Source organism: Danaus plexippus, chromosome 4, assembly GCF_018135715.1.
Source record: "Danaus plexippus chromosome 4, MEX_DaPlex, whole genome shotgun sequence".
In the NCBI taxonomy this organism is placed as follows: domain Eukaryota; kingdom Metazoa; phylum Arthropoda; class Insecta; order Lepidoptera; family Nymphalidae; genus Danaus; species Danaus plexippus.
In genome coordinates, this window is record NC_083538.1 from 2,186,282 (window position 1) to 2,208,616 (window position 22,335).

The 22,335-nt window shown below is 29.6% G+C and overlaps 3 protein-coding genes across 5 annotated transcripts; 1 reads left to right on the forward strand and 2 right to left on the reverse strand.

The window, feature by feature from the left end:
• Window positions 1–702: 702 nt before the first annotated feature.
• Window positions 703–1,917, reverse strand: LOC133319580 (uncharacterized). The gene is made up of 2 exons (XM_061524717.1): window positions 1,579–1,917; window positions 703–1,241 (listed from the first exon to the last, which is right to left on the reverse strand). The coding sequence occupies exons 1-2, from the start codon at window positions 1,815–1,817 to the stop codon at window positions 1,076–1,078; spliced, it is 405 nt and encodes a 134-aa protein (XP_061380701.1). The 5' UTR covers window positions 1,818–1,917; the 3' UTR covers window positions 703–1,075.
• Window positions 1,677–3,986, forward strand: LOC116768497 (gremlin-2-like). The gene is made up of 2 exons (XM_032659231.2): window positions 1,677–1,823; window positions 1,911–3,986. The coding sequence occupies exon 2, from the start codon at window positions 1,911–1,913 to the stop codon at window positions 2,571–2,573; it is 663 nt and encodes a 220-aa protein (XP_032515122.2). The 5' UTR covers window positions 1,677–1,823; the 3' UTR covers window positions 2,574–3,986.
• An 833-nt stretch (window positions 3,987–4,819) lies between these two features.
• Window positions 4,820–14,337, reverse strand: LOC116768589 (neuroendocrine protein 7B2). 3 transcript variants are annotated; one of them, XM_061524709.1, is made up of 6 exons: window positions 14,305–14,337; window positions 11,171–11,261; window positions 10,682–10,902; window positions 10,413–10,570; window positions 10,127–10,311; window positions 4,820–10,038 (listed from the first exon to the last, which is right to left on the reverse strand). In XM_061524709.1, the coding sequence occupies exons 2-6, from the start codon at window positions 11,252–11,254 to the stop codon at window positions 9,964–9,966; spliced, it is 723 nt and encodes a 240-aa protein (XP_061380693.1). In that variant the 5' UTR covers window positions 11,255–11,261; window positions 14,305–14,337; the 3' UTR covers window positions 4,820–9,963. The 3 variants fall into 3 exon arrangements, with proteins under 3 accessions (XP_061380693.1, XP_032515225.2, XP_061380687.1); XM_032659334.2 differs by having other exon boundaries at window positions 14,190–14,318; XM_061524703.1 differs by having other exon boundaries at window positions 14,129–14,318.
• Window positions 14,338–22,335: the final 7,998 nt, after the last annotated feature.

Here is a 22,335-nt window from a genome sequence, read left to right on the forward strand (position 1 = left end):
AGAAAACTTAAAGGTAAGAATATCCTGAAGACATTTCTGTACGATTAATATGCGTATATTATATAATAATAGTTAAATGAGACCAAGTGCACTGTAGTATGCTTAAAACTAATAAGATTTGTAGCCTCTACATGTGCTAAATATTTAATTTATTTTAAATCACATTTCAATAGACATTATATATCTTGTATTGTACAGAGTTATCTAATGTATACACAGAAATTCATGCAGAACAACTTATGCTGCCTGCGGAATAAATATTTCGCTACATTAGTACTATTAACAAGTTTAACTGTTGCATGTTTTACATAAAAATTTTTTTTTTGGTAAATAAATTTTCACATAATTTTACTTCACTAAATTCGTATTACGACAGAGTTCTTTTTAATTAGTAAGCAAACACATTGTCTTATAAGTTTATGAAAAGCAAAACATACTACACAGTGCTAAGAATATTGAAGAATTTGTTAAATTTATTTGAAGATACTTTAAAAATTTTATGGAATCCCAAAAACATCCTGTTTGAATAGGTTTAGTAGACGGTACGCCTCCAAGGGTCGCATTGATTTTTTTTTAGGGTGGACAAAACTATAATGAATGGAGGTTGATGAATGAAATTCCGATGTATCTTAAGCGCCTCAATAAAAAGCCTTTTCAAAGAACTTCCTTGGTTGAATACTTGCGTTAGTTGAAACACCGTAAAATATTTTAGTTTGTATCCTGTCACGTTCGGCACTTTGATTTTACAATGCAAATACTTCTTATTGTTAGTTTTCGTTTGCACTGTTAATTGTCATGTAGTCATACAAGATATGTATTTCGTAGCGTTATTGTACCATAGTATTGATAAACGACAATCAAATCAGATAAATCATATTTTGTATATAGGTATAGGTATTTCAGAATTTGTGATTTATATTTGAATTATTATTTGTTTATAATTTGATTAAAACTGTGAATAAATAATATACAATTGTTTGTTATTTAAACGAGCATGAATGCTATAATTTAAGTATATAAATTAACTTATTACATGAATAGTTTAAAAAGCGGTTAAGTTTCACCCACATACAACCTACGTTTCGCAGAAGGCTCCGGATGCCCAGTTTCTATGGGCATTGTGGGAAGCAGATGGGCGGAAACGTAGTTTTGAGATCAGTAAGGCATCTGCGCCGGCGCCTGTGACAAAACATTGGCTTGTTTGGCGCCTGGCGATAGGTGAGAAAATATCACCGACTTCCCTGTCAAAGAATATAAGGTAGATCTATTTATGATTTATACTTAGTCGTTGCTCGCATTTAAAAAGCTCATTTATTACCTTAATACAAAATTTATTGAACGTCAAGGGTTAATTTCTGTTAACAGTTTATTTTGTTTGGAAGCTTGCTTATCTTACTTTCGTAGTACTTTTTTATGGATTACATACAAAAAACAAAAGCCCTTAGTGCTCTTATCAGTTTTAAGAAACATTCTCTAATCTTTGTCGGGCAACTTAGGATAATATTATTTACAAACAGATGTTCGTTTTTATGTCGGAATTAAAGTATATAATTTTTAAGCCAACAGATTAAAACATACCATAATCCAAAACATTTGCTCAGAGTGTCACGTCTGTGATAATTGCTTGTAGTAACGGTTCTGTGGTGGAGGCGCGGTGCGTGAGTCATCTTGTTCATTGAGAGGTGGTCCATTGAGGGGCGCTCACGCTCATTACCGCTTCGCCGGCCGGTCCTGTGCACACGCATAACGCGTTGCTCACTAGTAGCGGACTTCACCGACGCACTACTGCCTACGATTTGTTGCCTCTTGTCTCTCATTACAACGTAAGTTATCGTCTACCTACGACGACCTCTCTGAGAACCTTTTAAGTTTTATTTTTATTTATAGCATATGTATACATTTTATTTTAGATGGAGAGCTTTTTGAAAAGATGCATCTGGCTCGTTGTTGCGGTGATTTTGGCTGCTGGCAATATAAGTTGTGGTGTTGGAAGCAAAAGGCCTTTTACGCCTACTGATTCAATTTTGGATATTATCGATACAGAACAAGTACAAAGGCTAATTGCGTCTCGACAACGCGCCGAGGAAGCGACGGCTCCTTCAACTTTTGTTCAAAGAAACGAACTTGGTGAAGGCAGCTCTGAGACAATGGTTGTTTCTGTCCCTGACCAAGAGGAATCAACAGAGGTACCAAAAGGAGCTGCATTTCGAAATATACTCCGGTCTTCGAAAAACGCATTACTCGTAACGAAAAAAGAATATCTTAAAGAAGATTGGTGTAAAACCGAGCAGTTAATTCAAAAAATTCGGGAGCCAGGATGTTTACAGGCGACAGTGATTAATAATTTTTGTTACGGGCAATGTAATTCGTTTTATATTCCAAAAGGGCCACGGCGTCGCGAAGGAAACGACGAACGACCTCCACCTGCGTTTAAATCTTGTTCATTTTGCAAACCAAAAAAGTTTACCTGGATTACTGTTACGCTTCGCTGCCCTGGACAAAATCCTCCATTTAGACGCAAGCGCTTACAAAAAATCAAACAGTGCAAGTGTCTTCCAGTGGGTGTAAACTGATACGGGTTCGACGACAGACCCTCCGTACAGAGGCGGATAATCCGTCTGGATCTATTGGTGATTCGGATCCGAGGTTTGTGCCTAGTGCATATGTAACGAAGAGATCGGAAAAGCAAAAACATGGTGTGGTTAGGGCGCTGTAATGATATTGTATCCTTGTGTTCTGATTATGAATTCATTATTACTCGCATGATAGTGCAAGCACGAAGCGGACTGTTAAACATATTCAGATCGCGTGCTCTCATACGTCAATAGAAATGACGTAATGTGATGCAGAATGTTCGTTATAACTTTGTAATAGAGCGGCATTAGCTGCAAGTGAAGTTGGAGCTTTAATTGACTGTAGTGACACTGATTAATTCATATAAAATTGGTGACTGGTGACATTGAGGTCATTTCAAAATTAATTTGAGGGGAACGGTGGAAAAATCTGTGTTACTTTCGTAATTAAATGCGTAGTTCAACTAAACCTACACGTTATGTTACTCCAGAGAGTAAATGTGATATTAGACGTAGATGTATTTGTGCTATTGAACTCTACTCAGCAGGATTACTTTATTTATTTTAAGTATCTAATATCATAAAAATACGCTTATTAAAATGTATAGTTTGCAAAAAGCGAACATTCAACTTTGTAAATGTAACGTTCATACAAATAAATGTATAAAAATATTAATTGAATGATCTCTGTTTGCTCTCCAGGCATATTTGCATTTGTTTATTTAATAATAATTTATATATTGTTCTCTTTCGAGATGTTTGATGAGTGTATCTTGATAAAGATATCACTAAGTAAACCTTTACCCATTTATTTTAACCTTAAAATGTTCGGATTGTATGAGTTTTACATATTATGTTTAATATAAAAAAAATGTCTGTAGTAAAAATATATATTCTTTAATACATAGATATTATAAAACTAAATTTATATTTTAACTACTACATTTAAGTTCAATGTAGTACAAAATATGTACATATTAATATTTATATTTTATATATGTATGGATACGTATACAAATTATTTTTATGTGTTATATGACCCTAAATAATGAAATATTGTAACAATTGAAAAAAAATTAATGAGACAATTATTAAAAAAAATGTGGATCTATCTTTTATACCTTTTGTAATGTTTCTCAAAAAATAAGGGACTTAATTTTTTATTTTGTTCAATGTAAAATGTCTTCTTGCCGAAATTAAATCTCGTTATTTGTTATTAACAGCCACTGGTATTATCATGGATCGATTTTTCATAAAACAAAAAGATATGTGTAATAAAGAATTTTCTTAGACTTAATCTTTTTTTCAAACTCGAGTGTAGCTATTCTCCGACCATCCTCTTGAGTAATTCTTCTAAAAGTGTATTACCATAATTAATACTTCTTTGTTAATGAACTTCATATAGACAATGTATTGCGAATTTTTTTTTAGTGTTTAGACCTATTTCCCTCATTTTCAAACGACTGTATGGATATTTTTCTGACCGGAATTATTTTATGTGTAATGTCGAAAAAAAAACATTATTCATGTGCCTTAATAATTGTTTTAATTGTTGATTATATCTATGAGATACTTATAACTATTAGTTTAATTTATAAAGACGTTAAGGTGCATATTCTGTAACAAAATAGAAAATTCTTGTTTTGATGCTTCGTGACGATAACAAAGATATTCTATCGCCCCGCTTTAGAAAGATTCAGAATGGCTTTAACATTTGAGCCCTAGAGGCTTTAATGCGCAATTATACAAGTTTTAGCTGAGAGATGTAATATTATTTTAGTTTTTTTTTATTTAAATGGCGGTGGTTTTTCGAAAACTTTTCTAAGGCGCCGCAATTCTTGTCTCCACAATCATCACAGAATAAAATAGGTGCTAAAGAGTGTGTTAAGATTGTGTGAGACGGTATGAGAAATAAAATATTTAGGGTCAATCGTATCGCTTTTTTTCTACTTATATATGTATGAAGAGACAAAGCGGTGACTGTTCTATCGAAATCTCAACCGATAAAATGCAATACGCTTATTCAAAAAAAAATACGAACTAGTAATGTCTTGGTCAATAAACGTTACAAAAAATGTATGTACAGTATGTTATGGTACAGTAAAATTGTTCACTATTACAACTTTATTTTTCCATGTTGTATCGCATAAGGAATTAAAATTAGTTACTGTTGTACAGTCTATTGAGATACGAAACATTAAATTACTTTAGTTAATTAGAGCGTAGGTGATTAAATAAAATAACACTTACACCGAATATAGGTTTAATTTGAATAGAAATTGAAAATTAGTGACATTGCAACCTCATTGACATACCTCCGAACTTTGCCATCTTAACTCACAAACAATGAATATCAACACTTTATGATTAGTTGAAAACGAATCTAATGATAACTGAATCTAAATGATGCAAAAATTACAAGTAATTATAAGAATTTCATAAAATTGCGTAAAATTTAACCTTAAATAAACTTAAGTCTATGCACTGTAAGCCGCAGCCCAGGCTTTCCTTATAAGTTATTTTGCCTGCGGTAGTCACATCAAATAATTGTACAATCCTCTACTCTTCTACGTTTATTTATACATGAATAACATTTAAAAAGCCACGATCGGAATAAATATATATCTTTTTACATGATTCTAACATAAAAGTATATTTTTTCCATTTTTAATATTATCTTATTTAAAAAAACCATACGATAAAATTAAGAGATTTTTTTATATTTACATTGGCTCTGACTGATTAACGCAACCTACAATTTAAACTTAGATTTTTATTCTTAATTTTATTGGTACGACTAATAAATAATGAAAAATTATATGTATATTAAACCGTTGAAAAGCATTTACTAGTAATAGGTCTAAACGTATAGTGGCATAGAAAAACTTAAAGAAATTAAATAAATAGCCCATTAAAAATATATTGAAGATAAAGTGAAAAAAATACTGTAAATAAATCAGTGTAAATTAATTGATAACGTAAAAAAGTTTTACTGCTACGGCACTAAGACAGATATATCCTTATATTTATGTACAGCAAGCCGAAGCCCAGGTTTTTCTTAAACTTCATAATTCACTTGTCATTGTATGTCTATATTATTTGTACATTTTCTTAATATGCTTAATTAGTTTACATTAACATGTTAACTCATAAAGAAAACATGTTCTTCAGTTTATATATAATTATCATATATCTTTAAAGGAACAGAACAATACGGGTTTTCAGATATAAAAAAATAACCAACAGAAAAGTTAAATTTGATCACGAAAAGATACTTTTTATCTTTCAATAGCCTGGTTGAAATGTATAAAATGTTTTTTTACGCTATTCGGGCATAGGCAATCTTTATTAGTCTTGATTATTAGGAGGTTTGTCCCTGGGTGTTTAATACTCCCTGAGCTAGATATTTTAGAATATTCTACGATTCTCCACTAAGCATCCATAGCAATAATCAATATTTTACATAGTTATAAAAATAACCTAACGAAATAAATGGAAAAAATATCCTTGCGACTAATAAATAACAAATAAAAAATGTTTGTGTCCCAAATATAAAAATAATTCTGCAACTACAAGCTTGTCTTATTTTACAATAATATACAATACCGTACTTACTATATTATAAAAATATTCTTTAATTAAGTTTAATTTAAACATCTAGTATTCCAATCTTCCCTAATTATCCCGCCATTTTGTAGGAATCCTTATTATATAGATTAACGATAAAGATTTATCTAAAACACGAGGGATGAAAGACACATCTGACAAAAATACAGCCCTTATTGAAATTTGAAATAAAATTGACAACAGACTAATTCACAAATTTTCGTTTTCATGCGAAACCTACACAAAATTATTTATAGGGTTAATAATTACTTAATAAATTAGATTACATGAAAATATACAGGGCGCGATAAGGCTTAAATAAGTTTTTAAAAAGGTCATAAACACAAACTAACACTTTTAAACTTTAAAAGTTACGTTTTAAAAATGAAACAAAATATATTATGAACGATATTTTGTTAACTGAATAGTTATGAAATGTTATATTAATATTGTATAAGAGATATACTTTTGGTCATTCAACCCTCGCAAACTAAAATTTCTTTGGTATCTAGCTTTTTGTTAGCCTTTTCAAGAGTTGCTATATCTCACGCTTTTTACAATGTGACTATAACTACATATTACAAAAAACTTAGCACTCTCTTGTAAGAGTATTTAAAGATCTAGCTCCAGCTTAGATGAGCCTCGTGCGCTTTTCAAGTAACCTACGTGTACAATTAATTATTCATGTATGTACAATTTTTATCTTTATTTTCTTTATTATAATTTTTTTTTTTTTACAAAAATATATTCATTTTCTTGCCACGTGTAAATGATTTTTCTTTAACAACATACAATTTTCACATAACAGTTACATATATAAACAAAATTTTACAAATAAGAGAAAAAGTATTAGATTAAAAGTTAAGTAAGAGATATGAATTTGAAATTTGTAAAATTTCAGTCGAGTGTAAAAAAAAAAATTACATGTGGCTAGAAAAATCTTAATGTATTGTTCTATATATTAATATTACTTTCTTACAAATACTATAAATATTTTGTTGTTGGATCGAGGTATTGTGGTTAATTAATTAGTCGTTTAATTTCCAGTAGATTTTATGATATCATGTTTGTGCCAAAAAAGTACGCCAGAAATCATAAAAAAACTGTCAAAAACAGAATTTTGACGTCTGAAACGATTTGAATTTAGAATTATTGATATCTTTTGAATAGGCGTTGAAATATGAATGTTACTTTTGTTTTCATTTTCAAAAGATGTTTGTATTCCTGTCTTTTTCTTTTCACATGATATAGTTTCTATCTTATATTCGCATATAATATACGATATTTACAATCGAAACAAAATTAATTAAATGAAATTTCAGTGATTGTGGCGAAGCGGATATAGATTTAAATCATTAATAGTTTTTATTTTCCATTTTATTTATATATGCGCATTTAATTTACGAAACAAATATAATAATAAATAAACGAATGGCTGTTATCTGTTGAAGTATTTAATTTATATTTTAAGAAACTTTTCCTTTTGGCCTAGGAACTAGGTGACTCTGACTTAACAATAATGTGAGCTAAAAATATTTTTTTATTTCTTATAGATTTCGATAAAAATTTCATATTTGTTTTTTCTTTTGATTCGAATCTATAATATTGTTAATGTTTTCATATGTTTTTTTATTTGATGTTGGATTAAATTACAATTCAACTAACCAATACACGAGATTAACATTTGAAATTATATTTAAATATTCTTAATATGTATTAAATAACTTAAACCAAAATAAAATAATTTGAAATAATCTAATTGTATGACGAAAAAATACTCGAAATTATTAAGTGATGGAAAATTTTTTTTTTTTTTTTTTGGGATTAAGTTATCCAGTTTTCTTTGAGTTCTAAACAAAAGTATGAGACGAGATATATTGTGTCATTCTTAGATTGTAATTTGTTTCATATAACATTTAATTTCTTTAGGGTTTTTATAGTTACGTTTTTCTTCTGTGAAAATTATATTTTAAATTAGGAGTAGAATTAATGTAGATAGCATTTAGATTTTGTAAATTATCATGGCCGCGCGACGGAAACGAACACGTTTTTATATCGACTATCACCTTATTATAATACTTAAAAATCTACTAGACTAAATATGTACACACTACGTTTTTGACTAGAATTTTTCATACTTCGACTTTCAATGTACACTATCTAAGCTAATCTTAGCGACATATCACAATATTGTAGAGCATATTTTGTTATACTTTATACTATATATGTATATTATGACTAAAGAAAAAAAAATATTTATAAAATTTAAACATTATATGTACTATAATATTTACTTTAAAGATAGTTGTAAGCCAAAATTTTTATCGGTATTGTTGTGAATTTCACATTTTATACAATTTGTCAAATGAGAAGAGTGGTTTTTTAAACTTAAATTTATTAAACGTTACATTTGATTAACGTTTCCAGTATAATAAGATGCATTTAAAATTAATACAAGTAAAATATTAACAGTTTTAATTATATACATATAAATTTCATTATCCGACCTAAGGAAGACCTTTGGGACTATTTTGATAATTGTGTATGTACTGATTTCTCTTTCAGCAACATTGTATGTATCACTATATATGTCAACTTACATTTATCTAATTATAGAGCTATGAGGTTTTCTTGTCTTTACTGTTATTCAATTTCCTATTCACCGTAATTATTCTCCTTAAAAATTTTAATACTATAAATATAATAAACTTGTTTAAATACAGTTTTTGTTTAGGTTTTTGTATGTTTTTTTTTTTTATTTTATTATTTATTAAAATAATGATATATATGAGTTCACATTTAGTAACAGTAAGATATTATTAATTTGATAGTAAGAAAAAACTTTTTGTTTTAATTATTTCATGTATAAAATATTCAGTGAACATATATATAAGAAATATAAAACGAAATGTACTTACTGCTCTTAAGCCAAGAAACAAAGCAAAAATACTATTTATCTTTAAGAATTTTGTTTTTTTTTTAATTATCGTAATTTTATACATTAAGAAGTCATACATTTGTTGAACGTTTAAGTATTTCGAGACGCTCCGCCATTTTCTGAATGTACAAAACAAGTACGTATATACCAATACAATATTTATATATAGATATATATGTGTATGTACTAAAAATATTCTTCAATAAGTAAGATTCTTACAATTAAATAAAAATTCTACATGTCTACCTGAACTATGAAACTACCACAAAGCACATTGGTTTTTATAAAAATAAATTTTAATAACGTATTAAAATAGAAAAAATATGTCTTAAATTAAATGGCCCTATCTAAAGCTTTATCAACTATAACGGGGTCATATTAAGATGTCCTATACATGGTTTTGCTATTTACTCCCGCAAATATTAAATATTAATTACTACTCGCGTTCATGTGTTTGGTCGCTGACACTTAAGTTTTTCAATGTACAACTTACCTCTAACGAGAGACAAACAATATCTTTACATCTAAACGCATTTCACAGCTTCAATTTAAGCGTTTTTTAAAAACCATCGAAAAAAATTTGTTTCCTGTAGATAAGATAAAAAAAATTATTTAAAAAATAATAACTTAAAAAAATCTGATCCTCTGAAACAATTATAAGTATTAACAATATCATAAAGTGTTCGACCTCTGAGATGTTTAACATTACCATAACAATCGAATACCAAACCGAACCTTCATTATGAGGTTGCAATGTCAAGATGATAAGAGATTACGTTTTTATATGTTTATATTATCTTTAAGATACCTTTAAATGTAATAAGAGAATGCAAGTATAGGTTATGCTTAGTAAACGTGAACATCGAAACCCTTTTTGGCTGCTATGGGAAGGCGTTCGCCCTGAAGATACGGGTTTTCCACCTAAAATTATAATCGTTATTAAAACTTTGAAGTTAACATTAAAATATGATTTTAAAAAACCGGAAAGAGTAATCAAAGAACATCTTACATCTTCCTTGTATTTTTTGGCCACCAAATTTTTGTGGTGATCAGGAAAACGCAAATCAAGATCTGAGGGATTCTCTGGAGGACAGCTAAACATGTGTTCACCGTCGCACATGCAACGCTGAGAGAGCTGATATTCGCGGCTAAAAGCAGCGGTGTTCTCAAAGTCATTGATGCAACCTTGATCTTCTACAATAGAGGTCATGGTTTAGTTTAAGTTGTATTAATTTAGGAGATAATAATATCATATTCATGACATGCAATCTTTATCTATCTATGGAATAACCTACCGTTATAACCGACGGGACACGGATTAGGAGGGTTACAGTATGCGGGTAAGACTGCATCGGTTTTTATAAGTTGTCGATTTGCCACTAGACCTGATGGCTGGAGACGCTGTTCACCTTCCCCAGCACCTCCAGTAACATATTGATGACCCCATAACGAACTAAACAAAAATCAAATCAAATTACCAAATAGCCATCATAGGCACAAAATTTGTAAAAAGTTTTGCTTGAATTGCGCTTTGTTAACCTATATTTTATGTATTAAATATTACCTGTGCTGCAAGTATTCTTGATCGCGGAGGCTGGGGTTAGGATTACCATCAATTAAAGAATCGTAGTCCAGTTGTTCGTGCTCCACTTCCTTATTAGCTCGGGACATTAAGGAAAGATGTCTGTCATTTGGAAAATCAAGATACGTTGAGGCTGCGTCGTTGAAGTCTTTACCCATGCGCTCAACAACCTCACGAAGCAATGCTTCGGTCAGCATATGCTCCTGAGAATAATATTTTGCTACGGTCAAACGACACAGTGTCGAAAAAAAATGTATTGTTTTGATCGTATTATTAATAAAATGTTATTTGTAACTATTGTGGAATTTTATATTTAGCACTTCCAACGAGTGTTAGAATCATTCAGACGATTAGCTGTAGAAATTAGCCAAAAACTCATGAAATATGGTCGCATAGAAAATTTGAGCTAACCCCAAGTAACTAAAGAAAGTTAGAGAAGAGATTAATAAAACTATTATTACTTTACGTTACCTTTACCCCAATAGAACCATGGGGGATAAACGCCATCGCCCCTACGATGCTTATTGCCATAACCAGCATTTTTGGAACGCCCATTGCGGATCTGAGACATCATAGAATTAATTTTATTTATTGGAGTTCTGGTTATAAGTATTTTCATATTCGATTTATTATTGTGGAATTGCAACTTGAGCTATTGTTTTATAATATTTTTTTGTTAAAAATTATCTAAACATAAACTTTTGAGTTAGCAACAACATTGACCTCCTAAATCAAAACGTCCTCATCGTTGAAAAAATGCATTACTCATACAAAATGATTGTTACTTTTTATGCTTAACAATTGACGTAAATCAATCATTTTGTTTTCCATGACATACCAGATCGAGGTGTTTTTATTTGTAAAAAAAAATTATAGAATCTATTGTGTATCAAACGTGGGTGTTGCGATTAAGATGCTATCTAATGTTTTGGCGTTTGTGTGCGGCTTCTTTGAAATGTTGACATTTAAATTATTATTGCATCACGTTAATTAGAATTTCAATGTTTATTTTTATGAAACGCGGCTACGGTCTTTTGTTAAAAAATTAATTATTATATACCTAATCGAACACTGTGAGGAGTTAACGGTTTGTGTTTTAAGTTGTTGTGTTCCTCTAAGTATTGCCAATGTCATTTAAGTCCATGAGGGTCTACTAATGATAAGATACCTGTTTGTAAGCTAAGCGATCGCACGACGCTGTCCATTCACGAGCTCATTCAAACTTTCTACGATCACAGAGTAACACATCCAAAGAATCCGTATAATTAATTTGAAAACACAATTTGGTTGACTTTTAAAATAAAATTATTGTCAATCTAAATGCTGATTTTAAAATGTTGTAGGCTTTAATTAGAAAATTATGAGATCGGAAGAATCATGGTATAAATAAACGCTTTAAATACAGTTCGTTAATAAAGCGTCTGACAATAAGTGCTCTGTAGTAACAGCGAGGCAACCTGCGCGGGCGCCGGTCGTGGGCGGCGCGTCCTCCGCCTTCACAACCATCGTTGTCAACATTGTACTACTATTTTTAGTTGAATTTTAATGTTTTATTGCTGTAATCATGACTGAAAATATTTCGAATGGATTTTGTTATTTTTTTATTATGCTATAATGAACTCTTCAATCTATATTGAAAAATATATATTTTTTAATGTATCAAAATATATTCTTAAAGAAATTTTTTATAATATACTATATGAAGTATTGAAAATATAAAATGATATATCATATTTATATTTAGATATTAAGTACTTCATATTTAAGCCGTCAAATCAAATTTCAATAATGAATGTTGGTTGAGTTGCTCCATCATTATGATGTAATCTGTCGCGGGGGCGAAGTGCTCGATACTCCTACAAACATTATCAAAAAAGCACTTAGACCATGTTGGTAATGAGGGTATCCACGCCAAATACGAGAGTATTTTCCTAAAAATAATTTTAGTCGTAATAACAACGAGTTAAGACGATTTAATCAAAAGCGTTTATGACTGATTACATCCGTAGTTTTATAGTAAGTTGTATTTTATTCCACTATGATTAATAGGGCGGCCATGCACAATATAAGCGAACAAAATTGTATGTCATCATGAATGATTATTCTTTGAATACATAAAACTGTATATTTTACCATAAAATCGCGAATTAATTAATGTCTCATATATTTGTTATTAAAAAATATGGTAGTTTTAATTACAAATATAATCAAACTAATCTCTCGTTTTAAAAAAAGGCATAGTAATATAACTACTTATATACACCACATCTAATTTAAAACATATCCCAAGCTTTTACCCTATTTCGGTCTCGCTCTAAAATCGGCAAACATCGTATTGATTTATGGTTGCATCGATGCATTGGTACTTGCGTACTGGAAATGTCTACCAGTCCTCGCCCCATCACAATTCCTTTTACCCTTTTCTGATTACATGGACCATTTATTGTTTTTGTGGTTGAAATCGAAATGACCATAGAAATAAATTCGCAAATATTTCAATATTCTAACGATACTTAAAACATTTGCTTTATTTCTAACACGAAATAATTTCTGGAACGCTATTTATCGTTATTATTTTAATATTTTGTCCAAAAAAGAGTCATGGAGATGTGTGTAATGTCAATTGAAAATGAGATACATACATCAAAGAAGTAGTTGACATATAATGACGAACAATGTATGTTATATATTATTCAATGGATAATATACAACCAAACAAAGAAAGTTAATAAAATACTGTTCCGTTATAAGTTATACATCTTGAACTAAGTATAAATGAAGGACGATGAAGGTCAAAGGTTAGCCGAAAACATCAATACTTTGGAGTGCATCGCGCAGGTCTTGCAACCATGTTGTTTTACTATATGTCGAATGCAACATGATTCGTTTTTTTATGATTTAATAAAAAAATCCAAATATTTTTTAGTTAAATCAAAAGAAAATCATATGATAAGGAAAAAACTTCCTATGAATCTAATAAACGAAACAATCTATTTATGTTTTTGCCGTTACAAAGTATTATCACAATAAGTCTATGTCCCCACTGCGCAGTCTCAGCCTGTTGCACACTTCTTGGCAGACAATTTTATCAGTTTGTCACAATCATTATATCCGTTGTAAATTAAATTATATTATATGAAATAGAAGTATCGAAAATCGCAATTGAAGAGTATTACAGATATGTGCAATAAACAAAGATTTAAACGTGAAACAATATCTTATTGTGCTAGGATGAATATAAAAGAAAATTAATGTATATAAATAGTATACATAACGAACCTTAAGTTAGAAAAAAAATAAAATAAGAAGGTAAAATAAAATTATCATTTGGAAAGTGGCAAAAGCAAAGGTTTGGCGAAGGCTGCATTTTTTGGAAATATAAAAATAAATAATAGGAAGCTACATATTTCTCACTAAACGTTTACTTACACAGAGTAGAAATTGTGTTGTAAGGATAAATAAGAATCCAATAATTCAAAATCCGACTTACTTGCAGCCTGACCAAACTCGCTATAATTATAATCAACGCCACGGCAAGGTACATGCACTTTTCTTTAGTCTGACTTTAATAATCCGGGTACTATTTTCAATGATAATGTACTCACCGGTTGATTATCACCAGCGGAATGGGCTTATGTGGCATCCTCAAAAAAATCAATGTTTTAACGCATGCGCCGTTAAAACAAACGCCGCAGGTGTATTCTGAAATCATGTCAATTTGCAAACGAACTTTTACTCAGGGTTGGCTTCCTTAACGACTAGATTTATAGTATGACAATGAATTGTTAATTGTTATTCAAATATTATTTTTGTGGCTATTTTCCTTATTAGTACCTAGTTATATATCTGAAATTATAGACACATACCCTTATTTTTAGTTCTATGCTAGTGTTATTAATGCATTATTTGTAATTAATACTAAATGACACCGCTTGCCGGTGGATTTTCTTTTCCAATAAACTTTTTATTTGAAAATGATTCAAACAAAATATATTTTATTATAAGAAAAAAGTTATGAATTATAAAGATATCACCGCTTTATTCCGAATTTTAATAAGCAAGGACTGTTTATATTTTTAATTATTTTATATTTATACCTTCACATTCAGATTGCGTTAGACCTGTACCGTATTTATAGTTGCATATCGATTTCTTTGTCTGGTAGAGCTCAATGCGATTTGGTAATGGTATTGAAACGAAGATACAAATGTTAAATGTATTCGTCAACGCTATACTGCTATTGCACTCGAACCAGCCTCTAACAGATCGTTTAAACACTATTTCGGAGAGAGACAGAAGAGAATGCAAGAGATGTAATGATATGATACGCCCCATCATTGATTTTTCATGAATAATGAAACCCAGAAACTATTTTCAGGGAGGTCAGAATATATTATCACTTGTTAATAGTTTTAGTACAACAACGCCTACTTATTTTATCTCTAGCGGTTTATAATATCAAATATTCAATAAAATTGATTCAATACATTAAAATGTATGAAAGTTTATTTTTTACTATACAGTAGGCTTACAAGTTTTGAATTTGTATGTCTGTTACTACTTTTCCTTACAAAAAAATCCATAAAACGGTTCTCTTTAAAAGATTTCATACCAATATGTTTTTAACAAACGTTTTAAATGATACCTAACTCCAATATAGCTCACTGAAATGATCTGTGTTTAAATTCTTTTCAATCGAATGCGAAAACGTCCCTGAGTAAGAAAACCGTGTTATCGACATTATGGACTGAATTTATTTAATTAAATTTCTTTTGTTAATATACTTTTCATTCCACATAACTTATTTATTATTTGTACATGAGAAGTAAACCATATTCTATGATGTCGCAAATATTACGTAGGACAATATAACGTGATTAAATTAAAAATCTCTCCTGATTATTATGCCTTAAATTCAAACTTCAAAGAAGCTAGTAAATAAAACCGAAAAACTACGGACTCTTTTCTTATTTATGTAAATACAATTATAAGTCTAGATTACAATTAGTGTAAATATATTGGAAACCTCTTATATAATGTAAATATTAATTAATCAATTAGTTTATTTTTTACAAGAAACAAATTTATATAGGTAGGTGAAAAATTTATCACAATATAATATTGACTTTAGGGTTCCGTTCCTAAAGCTAAAATAACCATGACCGCTAATTATTATGTGTAAAAATATAATTTTTGCAACATTAATTACAACATTAATACCCCTCTCAAGTGAATTAAATTTAGGGCCCTTGATATTTGTATACTTGGGCCCTTGATACTTGATATTAATATTTGTAATATATCTTATACGATATCCTAATATAAAATTGTAATAAGCATTTTTAAAACATTTGGAGAAATTTTATTAGGTTTCTCGGTTGTCCCTTAAAATAATTTCGAATACGTAAAAATTACTACCATTGTTATAAACTGTCCTACTAACCCGAATAAGGAAATCTATCCCAGGCAATATGTTTGTTATTTATTGCCAACAATAAGACACAAAAAATTGCTTATAATTTATTGAATATACAAATATTCTAATAGCTTTTCATGTTAACGTTTCAATTTCTTACGTTAGCGACATCTATACAATTTTCTGTGAACTACAGAACCAGTATTCGTATCCCCAGTTGTCAAACTGTTTTGAATATCCTCAAATAGTTTTTATTGAGAATAAAAGATGTCAGCTTTTTGACTGTAACTGAAATATATGTACTTTGTTAATTATATACTCAATTATATTAATGTATTCGATATCATGTAAAGATTACACTTGTAGTTTTTTATTATCGTTATTATTATTTAGGATGAGAAAACAACCTAGAAAATAGGAAAGATTCGAGAACGTCAGATTTATTTAAATTTTACTATTACTGACTGAGTTTTTAAGCTAGCTTTTAGGTCATTTTGTTATAGGAATAATTAACATTTCATTTAAAAAATACACAAGCTTCGCTTCAGTTAATTTACTAAAACATCATTTTAAAATTATACTATAAACAGTTTTGTGTTAAAGTGAAATCTGATTCTAAATATTTATATACATATATTCTAGTATTTCCACGTAAAACTTTTAACTTGGTGTACTAAAATAGCAAAGTCAATTCAGAATGTCATTTGCATTTCATGCTCTTAATTAACACAAATTCAATATTTACTTTGGACCTTTAAAATTTTGAAGTTAAATGCAAATTGCAGTTATTTTCTTATCCCTTCCTAATATATGAAATATAATAGATTATAGTGTTTAAATTAAACTAATATATTCGGATTTACTCCGCGTTTTACAATATTTTAACTACGTATCACCGAAGTTTCGATTACTCTTCAGCAACAGTGATCTCGGGAGAAGGAAAAATTATTATAGTATTTCTCTTTAGTTTTGTGATATAATATGCATTTCGGGTTGCATTTCCAAAATACGTGTACTGTGATATGACTGGTATTGTTCCTTTAAATCTGTCTTAGTTACTTATGAACATCAAAGACTGAATCAGAATAAGCAATGAGTTTGAGTACAAAAAGTAAGTATTAGAACCACTAACATTATATTTATTTTATTCCCATCATTTCACATATTATGCATACTGGTTTTAGAATAAGTTATGCTTGAACTTTTATCGAACAACATAAAATAGATAAGACCGCGACGGTAGACGTTTCATTAAGAACTCATTTTAGTACAGTATTTTTCACAAATGACAACTTATATTGAGTTCATAAGAGCTGAAAACTAAAAATTGTTTGTAAAATATGTTAAAAGTTTAAATTACTATAAAAAGCTGATAACAATACGAAGTGAGAGCTGAAGTTGTGGGAATCTTGGAATTAATTAAGTTTATCTTCCGGTGGATTAAATTTGACCAAATTATTAACTGTCATTTTAAACATAAGTACATCCGTCACTATAATGAAACAAAAAGGCATGATAATGTTCTTAAAATTTCTTATAGACAACGTTTCCCCATTTATCAACATTCCTAATGACTGCCACAATTCCCACCCTTGTCGTCGTTAACCCTTGCAAATACAATTAATATAATTTATGATAGAAATAAAAGTCTTATAGCCGTTCAGCGTTTTAAATGGCCAACATTATAATATTTGATTTATCTAATATTTTATAGGAAAGGAGTGAACTAAAATAAAAATATCGATTGTGGGTTTGGTGTTCAAATATATATATATCTTTACCTATATTTGCGGAGACGGTTATTTTTTACGAATTATTCGATTAGAAAAAATGTTAATGATTAATTTTATAGAAGTGCTAGAAATATTGAAATTTCTATTACTTACACTTTTAACTGGTTGTTTAATTACTTGCGTATAGTAGAATGCTTTTCAGGTATTTATTCACTACGTAAATTTATTCAACTATATTTAGAATATATATTACATATATATTATTAATCTGCTAAAGTCATAATTTAGAGCCAAATTGTTAGACGTCGTTAGTTAAAACAGCATTCCCCTAATGCGTTAACTTTTTTGAAGAATAATAATCTAAACGCAATCAAACTTTCGCTTTTTCTTGCTTCTTGGTGGACAAAGAAGAAAGCTTATAGTATTAAGAACTTCGTAACGACTTTGAGATTTTATTATTTTGAATTTGTTAAAGTAGGAATAAAATGTTTGTATTGCTGGACCATGCTGTTTATTTTTCCTTGCGATTGGTTATAAGTGATTTATGTATTTTAGTTAGTTAGTTTTAGTTACTTATTAAAGTGTACGTTACATATAACGCTATTAATATTTTTAATTTGAATAATTAACAAATAATTAAAAAAAAAGTTTTGACCCTAATTATCGTTTCTCAACTTTAAGCCTATTTAGATTTTGTCATTATGATAAGATTTTGAAGCAACTTTTATTAAACTTTTAATTAACTGGGAATGTAATTATATATATGAAAGTTTACAGCAGCTTTCTTCTACCGATAGTTAGGTGTTTTGTCATCTTATGTTTAACAAAGTGGAGTTATTCAAGCTATTAAATAAATTTTTTTAACGCATGTTTTAACGAACTAATGCTGGTAATTTTTTCATCAGTGCATCATGACAGTATGATATGGGTGTGTTATAGAATAAAAATAATGTTGACATGTAACATGTGACATGTTGCTGTCTGCAGTTGTTGTTGTTTTCAAAAACAAACAGAATCTGAAAGTAATTGTCATATTTTTGGTTGCATGGATACAAATAAATGCTTTACAAATTCAATAATATTCAAAAGTCTCTTTGTAAAGGATAGGATGTGGTTATAAAAATAAGTTGAGGACCAACTGGCACTTTGTTAATGAATCACTAACAAAATGTGAGTACAATATATTTTTTCACCATTTTCGTTTGGTAGCAAACTATTCAATGAGTAGCGACTTTACCAATGTTTCTGTATATGTCATCAAAATGGTTACCCATATTGATTCCAAATTCAAAATACTTGATTACTCAAAGCAGAGTTCAAACAACAGACCATTGCTGCATTGTATCTAAATGTTCTGGTTCATTTTTCACGTTTTTAATAATAACAATGATGTTGGTAAATTTATGCAATGTATTTATTTGTAAATCATTGCCTTTGATTTCTATTACATTTCAAAAATATGTCTCTAATAATAATGTCCACAAATTTTGAATTATAAATTCGAAGGCTCGTAAGGATGTATTGGATGATGACTGTAGCTAGTTTTGAAGGCGTTAGAGCCTAGTTGTAGTCATGTAACTATAGATCGAACATGGGCTGGCTCGATCGGGAAAGTACCACCCTCTCCCCAAAGATCGGCGTGAAGTAGCCTTTAATGGCTGCATTTCGTCCGATGAGTGAGAGAGCCGGTTGCCCTTTCCCTATTCCCACCTTTTCCTGACATTCCCTTTTTCCCACCTTTCCCTATTCCTAAAAAAACAAGATTGGCAACGCATCCGCAACAGAGATGTTGCGGAAGTCCATAGGCGACGGTAGCTACTGTCCACCAACACCACTGTAGTCTGTTCGTTTACCACCTTTAACATAAAAAAAGCTCTCTTGTGTAAAATTCCTATTTTATTTTATTCGTGTCGGACTTTGAAGAAACATTCCAATAATAACTCCCAGACGTAAAATTCATATCGCGAACAAAAATTTGTCCGTGATAAATGTGATTTTATATGTTGTCGAATTTGATAAAAGCAGAATTTAATACAATTATAAAAGGTCCAACAAAGTAAATAAGGAGTTACCGAAAACTTTCCTTTGGCAAAATACAATTGAAGTAACTTCTCTTAGTAACGAGTTCATTCCAGTTCCCGGAATTGCAGGAACATCGTTACATTTCAATCTATCTACCTTAATGGCTCTTTAAAACTACATACAAGTACGGTGTGATTCTGTCGATACTTTAATCTTAAGTAACGTACCAAGCTTAATATTGGAGGTACGACTAGTTATTCTGAGTCGTGTTATAGCTCTAATAACAACCAAGACCAACGGTACAGGTTCACTTGAAATCATGATGACATTTAAAGGACAAATAAATATTTCTATAACATTAAAAAGCGCCATAACATCAATAATATGCTAAAAGAGATTAAAGAATCCAGACGAAAGACCGAGGTAACATGGGATGATTGAATTACTTTTTGTCATTTAATAATATTATAAGATAATCTTAGTAGGGAAATAAATTTCTATACCATATTGTTTTGTATTTGTTCTAATGTAATATTCTATTTATAAATTTTTTACCATTTTACAAGACCTGAGTTTCGTAACGCAAATTTAACATTAATGAATCAAAATGTTACGACATTGCGTTATCATTCTGCTAATGATTTTCATGGGGTTGAACCTTTAATAAAGTGTAACAAAGAGTTAATTACAAATAATAACTGGGAGTTTGTTTAATGATGATCGTATATAAACACGTATATACAAGAAACAGGTTGAATTAGTATTATTCTAAATAAAATTCAATAATTGTATTGTATGATATTGTACGATATGTATACCACATATAAACAATTATCATAATGGCTTTAAAACCATATAGAGTACGTAAGAAGGTCGGTTACTTAAACAGAGTGACCCATAAATTTTGCAGTCTCGAGAGATCGTAATGTAAAATGTATGATTTTTGATTTAATAAGTGAGATAAATTTAGTAGTATCCTATAATTCACATAAAAATATGTTTTCCATATCGATTGTTGCAAATGTTAGTAAAATAGTTTTTGATTACATTGAATGACATTAATTTACTAAATGGATATTTGCAGTTCCTAAATTTCACAAAAGTTGTATTGGTTACATACATAAGGGACTAGTTACAAAGTCACCTCATAAAACTAAATTACATTTCAAACTTCTCCTTTGTAAAATCAATATTTACCCTGAAACTAGGTATTGCACAGTTGAATGTTCGCTTCGCTTATGTTTATTTGTGTTCATTTTGAATAATACATTTATATAATCAAATAAACTAAGAAAAGTTTTATTTAATTTTGCAAGTGATCCACAGACACTCATACTCATTGAAGATAGTTATGGACTTCCAGTGAAGGAAATACGTAATATATCTTTATAAATAACTAACTTAACAAACTATAACTAAACTAAGGACAAATTACTTAACAATTAAACTCAGGAATTAAATTCTTTTATGTTATTATATTTCACAGTAATCCAATACTCTAAATATTGTAGAATACCATTGAAACGAATAATAAGAACGACAGCTTATTTGCGACTTTGCAGTTTTACTATAAAACTTCTGTCGTGCTAAAATAGGCAGGTAATTTTCTTTTAAATAAAAACAAAACATCTGGCTAGTGAGTTGCCAAGATCTTGTTTTGTTTTTTCAGCTACTGTATAAAATAAAAGTAGTTCGACTTTATTGTTCACTATTTAGTTGCTATATTTGATGTGCGAAACATATAAGTAGGTAACGTGTATTTAAGATACTGCATTCTATATGAATTTCTAAAAGAGTCAAAGCATCGGTTGCATGTAAAGATTTGTCTGTGATAGAAGGAAAAGATGTTGTAAATGTTCGTACTTATACAATTGCAAGTCTAGAAATTGCAGAAGAGTTGGCGAATTATGAAACAACGGTTAGAAATCTCAATCTCATTCAATTAATTTGGTTTGTGTTCCAAAGTGTTTTGGTTCCACATGAATCAACGGAAAAGAAATTGTTTGATCGAGCAAGAATGTGTTTATCACAACTGATTAGACACACCGCACAGCAGTTTTTGGACAAGCTGGTTACTGGAAATTAAAAGTGTTTTCCTAACGAGAATTTTACAAAACAGGAGTTCATAATTTACTTGGAATATGGTAGCAGGTATAATAAAGAACGAAGAGCGGATAATATTAACAAACGAATTTTTATAAATGACTTCACGTATTTTTTTAAAAATACGACAGTACTCTCCCTAATCTAAATTCAATATTTTACTAAACATTGTATAGCATAGACTTAGATCGAGTAGGTCGTCAGTCAATCACTTGCATAAGATTCGATTTTAATTTAAAAATGTAGTTTTTCGTTCTTTTTCGGCCCTTCAAATGTGTCTAACGTAACCAGTGAAGGTGACCGTAAAGTGTGACCATAGCAACTTTGAATAATATAAATTTTATGAATTTAAGACCATTTAC

Bases quoted from the DNA above. Each gene is read 5' to 3' on its own strand.
- LOC133319580 (XM_061524717.1), bottom strand. From the start codon at position 1,817: ATGAGAGACAAGAGGCAACAAATCGTAGGCAGTAGTGCGTCGGTGAAG. The intron at 1,242-1,578 runs GTATGTTTTAAT...ATTCTTTGACAG, and splicing joins AGCAAATGTTTTGGATTATG to GGAAGTCGGTGATATTTTCT.
- LOC116768497 (XM_032659231.2), top strand. From the start codon at position 1,911: ATGGAGAGCTTTTTGAAAAGATGCATCTGGCTCGTTGTTGCGGTGATT.
- LOC116768589 (XM_061524709.1), bottom strand. From the start codon at position 11,254: ATGGGCGTTCCAAAAATGCTGGTTATGGCAATAAGCATCGTAGGGGCG. The intron at 10,312-10,412 runs GTAGGTTATTCC...CCTCTATTGTAG, and splicing joins GTGTCCCGTCGGTTATAACG to AAGATCAAGGTTGCATCAAT. The intron at 10,039-10,126 runs GTAAGATGTTCT...TTATAATTTTAG, and splicing joins CCAAAAAATACAAGGAAGAT to GTGGAAAACCCGTATCTTCA.